The sequence below is a fragment of the Varroa destructor genome, unplaced genomic scaffold, assembly GCF_002443255.2.
Source record: "Varroa destructor unplaced genomic scaffold, Vdes_3.0 BEIS01000003.1, whole genome shotgun sequence".
Taxonomy (NCBI): domain Eukaryota; kingdom Metazoa; phylum Arthropoda; class Arachnida; order Mesostigmata; family Varroidae; genus Varroa; species Varroa destructor.
The window spans coordinates 19,553,915-19,563,368 of record NW_019211456.1 but is presented as its reverse complement, the minus strand read 5'-3'; the positions used below and the strand labels follow the sequence as shown (position 1 = coordinate 19,563,368).

At 39.6% G+C, this 9,454-nt stretch overlaps 1 protein-coding gene across 5 annotated transcripts in view; it reads right to left on the bottom strand.

Moving 5' to 3' along the window:
• Shal (Potassium voltage-gated channel protein Shal) overlaps positions 1–9,454 on the bottom strand; it is a 261,664-nt gene that overhangs the window by 14,478 nt on the left and 237,732 nt on the right. Inside the window, exons 5-6 of one of the 5 annotated variants that reach the window (XM_086983269.1) lie at positions 8,250–8,318; positions 2,759–7,358 (exon numbers count right to left, since the gene is read on the bottom strand). The exons of 3 other annotated variants lie outside the window; for them this stretch is intronic. In XM_086983269.1, the coding sequence (XP_086839395.1) occupies positions 7,314–7,358; positions 8,250–8,318 (114 nt within the window). In that variant the 3' untranslated portion in view covers positions 2,759–7,313. Of the gene's footprint in view, positions 1–2,758; positions 8,319–9,454 lie in introns of those variants that run through there. One more of the 5 variants, XM_086983268.1, reaches the window with a different exon arrangement.

Sequence of the window (9,454 nt, the reverse complement as noted above, 5' to 3'; positions counted from 1 at the left end):
TATATATATATAGAATTATTGTTAGATACGTTGTCATCGGTTGCTCTAGGGGTACGTGAAAGATGGAGGAACAACAAGGAAAGGAACAAACCAGGAAAGAATTAAGTGCAGCGACTGAAAGAGTGATTGTATTGGCTAGGATAAGCAGTGGGCTGAGCATAAGATATCAAAAGAAATTCGGCTACTCGAGTAGAAACTCGAATACCTCCAATGTTTGCTTTGTGTATATTGTTATTAGTATTAGGGGGACGGCGCAGTGGTAACATAGGGTGAACTGGGTAGCCGCTTCTGTGCAGGCTCCCGAGGGCCATTGGGTGCGGCTATAGTGTGAGGCAATGCCAGGTAATAAAATAAGAGTATTACGTTTTAGATAATTTATATGTAGACAAATTTCCAATGGTTTTTTGTTAGGCAGGGGCAAATATGTCCAATATCTTCATCGATAGATTGTGGTCACCGGTTATTCATATCCTGTGTGGCACATCCGAATCTATCAAACTAAAAACACTCTAGTTAAGCCAAAGCTATCTGGAGGACGGATTGACTTACAACATGACCGTGCTATATGAATCTGCTGTGCATAGCAGAAGACACTATTAACAGCTGAATTACGCTATTAACTAATCTTGCCTATTATGAGCGAATGCTAGTACCGGCTATTAGGTCTCTATGTACCTTTAAGTATACAAACAATGACTAGTTGTTAGCATTGAGAGCTAGTATAGATGCCAGTGACGATTTGATGGTCACGTAGACAAGAGTAGAGGAGTGGTGAAGAAACGGCCTGATGGATGATCAAATCCATACTGTGCTTTCTATAGCGGTCAACTAGTTCCATTGTGGTGAATAGAAAGGAGGCAACTTCACGCAATAAAGTATAGTTATACAGTCATCGTATCATAAAGTATGGAACAGCAGGGTCTATCTGGCTAAACCTTTCATCGTAAAAGTGAGTAATAATAGGTATGTGGTACAGTGGTGATTAGCGGTGATAGACGCGTCGGGGCAGGTCAAGGAGGCCGGTTATTACTTGAGAAGTTTCATATGTATATTAGCAAAGAATTATCCATTCAGTTCTATGAACATCATCATTATCATCAATGGAGCGATAGCAGGTGTGTCAGTGGTCAAAGGACAAATAGGACAGATAGGTAGATATTTCAAATCTATTCTGTTGTCACCGGTTGCCAATCCACGGCAATTAATAGTCAGTGAAAAGGTGGAAATGCACATATCGTAAAAGTACGTCATCGTTCGTAATTTCGGGTGCGAAAATCTGTCGATAAACAGCAAATGGATTTTATGCGTATATACATATATTTATATTAATATTATTACAAGCACGTTAGCGCTAGCGTTTCTAGGGTGCATGGATAGATGAGTGGAACATGAACAACTTTATCTTGCACACTGCCAGGCCATTCAACTCAATCAGGCCGCTTAACCGCCTCCGCCACGTCACTGCAGGAATGGAACGTCCAGCATGTACAAACGGCTCACAAGTTGCCCTGCGGCGGTAAAACCCAACGGCACAAACATCTTTTTAACGACCCCGATTCAGGGTTGATTCTCCTTCGTTCCTTGGCTACTGGTCAATCATCCACTAGGCCTTACGAGCCCTGCGACCTGAATAGTTCAACAACGACGGGGGTCGTGGGGTCAAACGATGACGAGAGGCGATGTATTCGGATGAGCAGACGGAAAAGTTGTCCAATCAAGCGACGATATGAATTTTTCTTTGCACAAGTAATCTACATCTACTGCTACAAAATCTATTAGACTACGAACGCTACAACCAACTACAAAATTATTAATACAGCAAATAATCAAAAGGTAGAGGATTATCTCAGATCATAATTATCATTCCAAAAAAATCAGCGCGAGTTTTCGCAAATTCAACGACGATAACGTTTAGTTAAAATCAAATTTGTTGAGGTCCGAGGATTATTCCGTACATCATACTACTAACTACACTCACAAAGCAGCACCTCTACATTTGCCCTCAGCAACGCATACTGTCTACGGCATTAACAAATATAGTAAATCATTCATTTACGTTTATTCAAAATAGAAGAGGATTTATTAGCAATGAAAGGATGTTTCTTCCAAACAACTATCCGTAATTGTTGTTAATCCATAATTCAATTTTTTTTTCTAAATTTACTGATGATCACTAAAAGTATTTAAAAGTAGTAGTCTAGGTTTTCTAAAGCGTTTATTTGAGGATGTCTACTCAAGAGCTCATTATACTTCTAAATGTTTGTTTTTTTTTTTAAACAATTCCTTTTTATACTTTCCACAGTGCATTTTAGGATGCCTCTTGATTATTTCTGAAACATCTGAAAGTATCTCTACTAGCTCTAAGCAAGCGTAGATTAAAGCACGACAATGGCTCTGTAACAGGTATCCGTACAATGATCATAGAATCAGGCGAATGAGGGCGTGAGTCGTACTCTACGACTGATGGATTTCCGACAAGCGATTTATTGTTCTTATCAAATATTACATAATAACATTCACAAGACGAATCAATTGTTACCGTCCGCATACTACCAATAGTCGTCACGATAGCACCAGTTACTTTCAGACCAATTTGAAACACACACAAATCATTTTTGCACACACACAGGTCATCGCATCCGTGGTATCTGCAAGGTTCCAGCCTTTACGGAAAATATATGCTAAGCACTACGAGGACAGATAGTCGTGCGTTCAAAGGACAAAAGACCACTTAGGTGGAAAAAAAAAACATTCCATGTTAGATTTTGTGTAAAGGCAAAATAGCGTAATGTTGATGTTTATTGATATTAGTCAGGTCCATGATCCTATTTAGCTGTGCCTCCTTCTGCTGCTCAGTCGAACAACTACTTATGTATTTCTTTGCTTTGGGTTAATTTCGTCGGCTGCGTATATTTTCTATAATAACATTTGTCAAAATAGTTCTTATTACTAGCATTAATAATATTATTATAATAATCTTCATTATTATATTGTGTTGTTCTTTTTCTAACCATTCAAGTTCTATCTCAGGTTGCGTTTTTAGGTAATCGTCATATTATTGATTAACTTTCTCCGCCATCTACTATAGTTGTTTTTTTTTTTTGCTTTTTTTTCTTGCCATTCTCGCTAGATATATATATATGCGACGAAAGATAATGCAGTGTCAGGCTGAGCGGTAAAGACAACGCAGGTCGTTTGTTGCCAGCTCTATCGCCTCTAGTTCTTTTGCGTGCGACATTAAGCCGATTCAAACGCCGTGCGATACGCTGAATCTGTAGCTCTATGGCATGTTCAAAGGTCTATTGATGGCGACGATAGGCGCCGGCACCCTACACGATGCCAGCAAATAGACGTACTCAAGCTTAAGGCGTTCACTCGTGTTCTCTGCCTATCGAACGTACGCTCTTTCAAATCACGCACACTTCTTCCGATCGGAACTACACTCTCGCCCGCTCCCAATCGTTCGCTTATATGAAATCGTTTCTTTCATTCTTGTATATATGTAATTTTCTGCCTTAGGTTTTCTGTTCTGCCGGGTTTCATACCTAACGCACCGTCGTCATGAATTAGATGTGTTTAATTCTAGACCGCTTATCTTCTTTAAAGGATTGACAATATTTCCACAGTCTCGCAAAAATTTCCGTAGGTTATGAACCCGACACAACTACCTATAATAGGCAGACGTCAACATAGGTAACTCGCTACCCAATTATTTACGTAGCTACGTAGAGATCAGAGGGTAAATTTGTTTCGTAAGAGAAAATGATAATAATATTACACTTCTGTTTGAGAGAACACGCGTTACCTATGTCGGGAATCTTATGTTTATATTGGGCAAACAGAGCAACACGTTACAACCGTTTCACACTCATCAAGCGTCCTGCAAGTATGACATACTGTCAAATGTCTTGGTTCTTCTATAGCCGCTAATTGTCGCCCGCTTCTTGCTGCTGCTACTGTTTCTGTTGTCCATATTGAACTAGTAGTGGGTTCTGATAAATTCTAATCCATAGATTTTATAACTATTTTAACCTCTGGTATTGTTTTAGTTATGTCTATCCGTACTCAGCTCGCTAATGCCATAATCTCGCAGCATTATTCCCCTTCCATCAAAGAAACTATTAGAAAGCTGCCTTTCAAGAGTTACATATTATTTTCGGGCCTCCTTCTTAATCGCCTTAAACATACGGTTGTACGTCATTACCTTACAGCTAAGGCCGGCATACGGCTCATAAAGATATTCAGTAAGGATCGGAGTGCTGCAGTTGGAAAGCTAGTTCATCAGTGTCCTGCCCTCAAAGCGATCATAGCTGAACGTGGCTTACCATGCTACATAATCTACACGCACGGATACTTTCTCACTAGAATTACTAGATATGGTATTATTACTAACATTATTGTGGTTATATCAAATCAGAATGTACGCATCATCTCTAACAATGGATACATCTCGATGTATTTCGTGCACGTATTCTTCCCTCTTGTCATTATTCTTATATGCATGATAGATAAATAGGCTCAAATAGGTATGTGTTACATGAATAGTCTTGGAGTAGGTCTAGACGACAATTAAGGATTTATAACCTAAAATGAGTATATGTTATTATCTACGTAAAACAGATTTTCGGTCAGATTATATCATGATGATATTTACCGCAATTAGCATAATAATACCATTGTTATTGTTCGATCACTATTCGATGCTACACATGTTATAGTAGCAGACTATTTCTACCTAAGAGTTTAGGAAACTGAGATAATAAGATTAATTATATGCAAATCAAACATGCTGCATTGGGATGGGTCTTGCACTCTATGATGACACTGTCTAGTCAATGCTATATTTATTGCATGTTATGAGGAAACCTGATTGGTGGCAGGTTTTGGGATTGGTCGGTAAACAGATGGATAGGAAACGAGCAGACGATACGGTCGAAGGGACTATCTCGTAAGTCCTAATGTAAGCGATTTAGTGTAGCAAAAAGGAAATGCTAGATATGGAACGAGGCGATAGGTTTTCGAAATGGGCCTGGCTACTTCACAGAATAGTGATTCGTGTATAATTTGAACAAGAAACGTTATCTGTTCGAATACAGGGTCACATAAGCACCTATAAATAAAATGGGGCTGTTCTATTAACGTCTGTGCCTGTCGTGCCATTGTTTCTGTTTGACTCATGTTTGCTAGTTTAACGTACGCTAAATCGTAACGTTCTAGACGTAATGTATCCTATCGCGTGTCACTGTGTGCTCAGTTTTTGTACAGACGGCGTCGCCACTCGATAGCAGGAAGAGAACGTTTTGATCTCTTGGCTTTCCTCGCATTGATGGATTCTAGAGGAGTGTCGTACTTGTCCCTATCACAACATACGCCTAGTGTTGTATGGCTGGCATACCCCTGACGTAATCATTGACTGTTGTTATCTATGATGCTAACTATTTATATTATCTATAATCATATTTGTCCTATATTGCTTTTTTCCTTATTAGTTTCTTATTCATTGCTCAAGAAGATATCGTGCGTAAGCAAGCACCTGTGTTTAGCTCTTGGCCGCAAACAGTCGTACAAGTTTGCCTTCTGTATGGTGACTTTATCTGCGTATATAACTTTCCGAGTAGTCACGTATTCGCGTGTCAGTTATGTGAGCATATACTGTATATATTATGAAATGTTTCTATTTTTATATTTTTTTTTATTATATGGATTTAATTACGTAGTTAGAATTATTTCGTAGTGATTTTTATAATATTTATGAGAAATAGACGGTTTTGTTTATATAGTCCGGCTGTGAAATAAGTAATTTTTTTTAAAGATTGCTATTACCCGCAGAGTGATGTCTTAACGAGACCAATACAATAGATGCTAGATCAAAGGGTAGCATGGTCACACTTCTTCATACCATCGACATCAGACAATCGACTATCTTCATTATATGTTGCCACCTAATGAATATATCGGAGCAAAAAAAAAATCAATAAACCTTTTTCAAATGAGCACAGGTGTTTTTGGGTGGTAACTAGGCGAAGCTACGAGCATTATTAAGCTCTTACATTCGTCTATAGTAGACACATATATGTATATATATGAACGTATGACTAGAATAGACATATGGCAATAGACATATGACTAGAATAGACACTGTGGCTTGCCGAAGTGCTGCTTCACGTCGTTATTCTATGTATTTTCTTATAAATTCGTGACAGGCTCATGTAAACGTTATTTTTGACATGAGTTCTCTTCAGCTGCAGTTAAGCGGCACTCCTCTACTCGTCGCACCGTTTGTACTTATGACAGCTCGACTCACTGCTGTAAGAAGCATCTAATAATAATAATAATAGTAAGGATAATATTAATAATAGCAATAACGATAATGCTAGCAATACGAGCTGCTCATACATGGCTATTATTCGCGCATCTGTGAACTACCATCCTGACTCCTGGACTGACAGCAGTCTTAGCTATCAGCAAATGAATTTTCTATGAAGATTACATCATATTTCAAAGTTCTAACGCTAACACAGTGTAAACATGTAATATATCCTGTAATGAGGGTAAAAGGATGCTGAAAAATCGCCCACTCGCCTGAAGTACTGCGTTCTGTTTATTTGCCTGCTTGTTCCGTGACGACCTTCTTAGGTTGTGATGTCGCGAACGCGGCGTACTGCAGGTGCCTCGGAGAGATCGAACGCTGCCAGAGTCGTGTCCCTGCATAGTTGCCGCCAGTGCTCAGATCTTCATGACACACATCGTAATCCTTGCCCTGCCTTTTTCGCTGTTTAGGCTCCCGGTCGTGTGAGTATCGGTTAGTTTCAGAATTTCTTGATTTCTGCTTGGACGAGAAGTTACTGCATGAGGAAACTTAGTCGTTTTCTTTTACACCCCCTTATTATCCTTACTGTATGTTCGATGGATAATTGGATGCTAGGTGGACGCAAAAGAAGACTTTAGCTATGCTACGGCGACGGTTAGAATATACGGCATCTATATCTGGCGTACACGTGTAGCGCAATTTATTACTTCGGTCAGCGTAAGTTGACGAATGAAGTTATTGCTTCCACGAGATGCTGATCCATTCTGTAGTGAGTGTCTGAACTGCGGTGCGGGTTTCAACGTTGTTGCCCTTATGTTCTTGCGGCTGAAGTCGTTGTTGTGGCGAGAAGCAAGCAAATAGCGGTTTTTGACGTAGACGACCAAAGGGAGACTTTGTTGTAATTTTTTTGTGGCGCTGCCGTTGTTGCTGTTGTTAACGATCGTTAGCGGGTTGCATATGATCTTCGCTATTTCTGCTGCTGCGGGAGGCCATTCTCCATATGCTAGAGGGCTATCACGGTCGTTGATGGCGTACGCCCGTGATCACGCTGGATATCAGAATGGTAAACGGTCGATTTTCAGTCATGGCCATAGTTCTCTCTAAGATACACTCCATTACGACCACCAAAAGATCCCCCCTCACCCACCCATTTCCGTCCCTGGACAACTATACAGCAGAAACGCCCACTTGGCATGTGGCCAAAGTATGGTAGAGCACCGTAGCGAATTGTACAATATTTTTTTTATTCATTTTCTCAAAACAGACACTATAGTAGCATCCCAGTGGATAGGGGATCTCAGCTAGAATCAATGCTAGGAGGACCAGCTATAAGTAAAGCGTTGACTTTAGGAACACAATTGCTGTCGCAGTAAGCTACTTGGATAAGTAGAAGAGAAAATAATACTCGGAAGAAAGAATATCTATATATAAAATCAAAGATGATTGCTATTAATGTGAGTTTAGAATTGCTGAGTCAGAGAAGATGGATGCGAAGCGTGCCATTGATGGGTGTTGATGAACAAGACGCCGAGGCTGTTCGCTTTCGATTTTGATTGATTTTTTTTTCAATAACTAACAGTTTCGTTACACTTACCTTACTACCATAGAATGAATGCTACACAGTCCGGCTGATACGGGACAAAAAGCATTTTCTATCCCTTGCGGCCGTCTGGAGAGTGTTACATTCTTCGAGGCCGACTTTTTTTACTGAATCGCCATTTGGGACATACGCACTACCCTGATAAGTTTCAGTTTGTTTGGTGAGTTAGGCAGAGAATGGAAATGATATAATGGTCAGATGTGCGAACAGATGATCCCTGTGAAAAGGCTAACAGCAAGCTTAGGTGTCAAGAAATAGGGCGCCTACATGTGCTATTTGGGCGGTGTATCAGGAGACGATCAGTGGATAGACGAAAGCTAAAATAAATCGTATACGTACATAATTTTCCCAGCACATCCGCCACCGACGACGGTTAGGCAGCGTTAGACGAATATGGCGCGTTTGCCTCTACAATCACAAAAACAATTGTCTGAGAACAGTCTGATCAGAGCAGAGATTGTGGCGCTTGTTAATTAAAAAAAAATTATAAAAATAACAGTCACAGTAAATAGAAACAACAATGCATTCCATGGTATTATCGTTACATCAAACTACTATAATCATTATTAGTATTATAATTATTAGAATAGTTATTGGGTGTCCGCGATCTCGGTCAGCGTTACACGCTAAGCTTGCATCGAAAACAGCTAATTCATTAATTTTCCACGTAATTATAGCGTTGAATAGTGAAAATCTACCAGTCGGAATCGGTGGTGTTGACGAAAACCAGTGTACGTGCCAACGAGAAGATGCCTAGTGATGAGATAATTTTTAATGGGTGAGTCGATGCCGTACAGGAATACTGTAAGAAGGTTGCTTGGCTTAAGCGATTGATCACACTTGTGCCGTATTGCGAGTTGTTTTGCTGGATAAAATCGTGCTAGATTCACACTCACCGGTGAAGGCCGAAACAGCCTTCGAAGTTTTCGGCTTGAAGTTCACTTTTTAATTGAGTTCAATTTTTAATTGAGAACCAGCCAGCAGTGTTTCTCAGTAAGAAGGATACGCCGTTGAAGTGAAGCCAAGAAAGCAAGTTGTAAGTAAGGACTGAGATAATATTGTGTACTACTTTTCTGAAACGGTCTTGGCCTAATCAGCTCGTCATGCAGATGAATGTTGGTGGGAAGCATTCATTTTCAATATGTATCGATGTTTCTTTCTGCGAACCAGCGAATTGCAGGTGAGACGAGCTGTGAGCAATGCCTAGATTGTGCTCTTGTTACTCTTATCTATGTTAGAGTCTGATTGATATTAATATGTCGTAAAAACTAGGGCGATATAACAACGAATAGTTTGAGTACTTGGTCATCGTTCTGCGTATCGCCGTATTATTATATCGTCAGTAAATTTACACAGCTCTCGATAACTGTGCGACTCTCTTGCTATTTTTTTAATCAGTTGTGTCGTATATCTATTATACCCATATTTACTGTTGTATAAATATATATATACAACAGCAGCAGTTCTTACGCTATGTATATAAGCGGCATGTTTTTTGGCTAAAAAGTCTAAGTCATCTTTTCAATATAATCTATAGATCGACC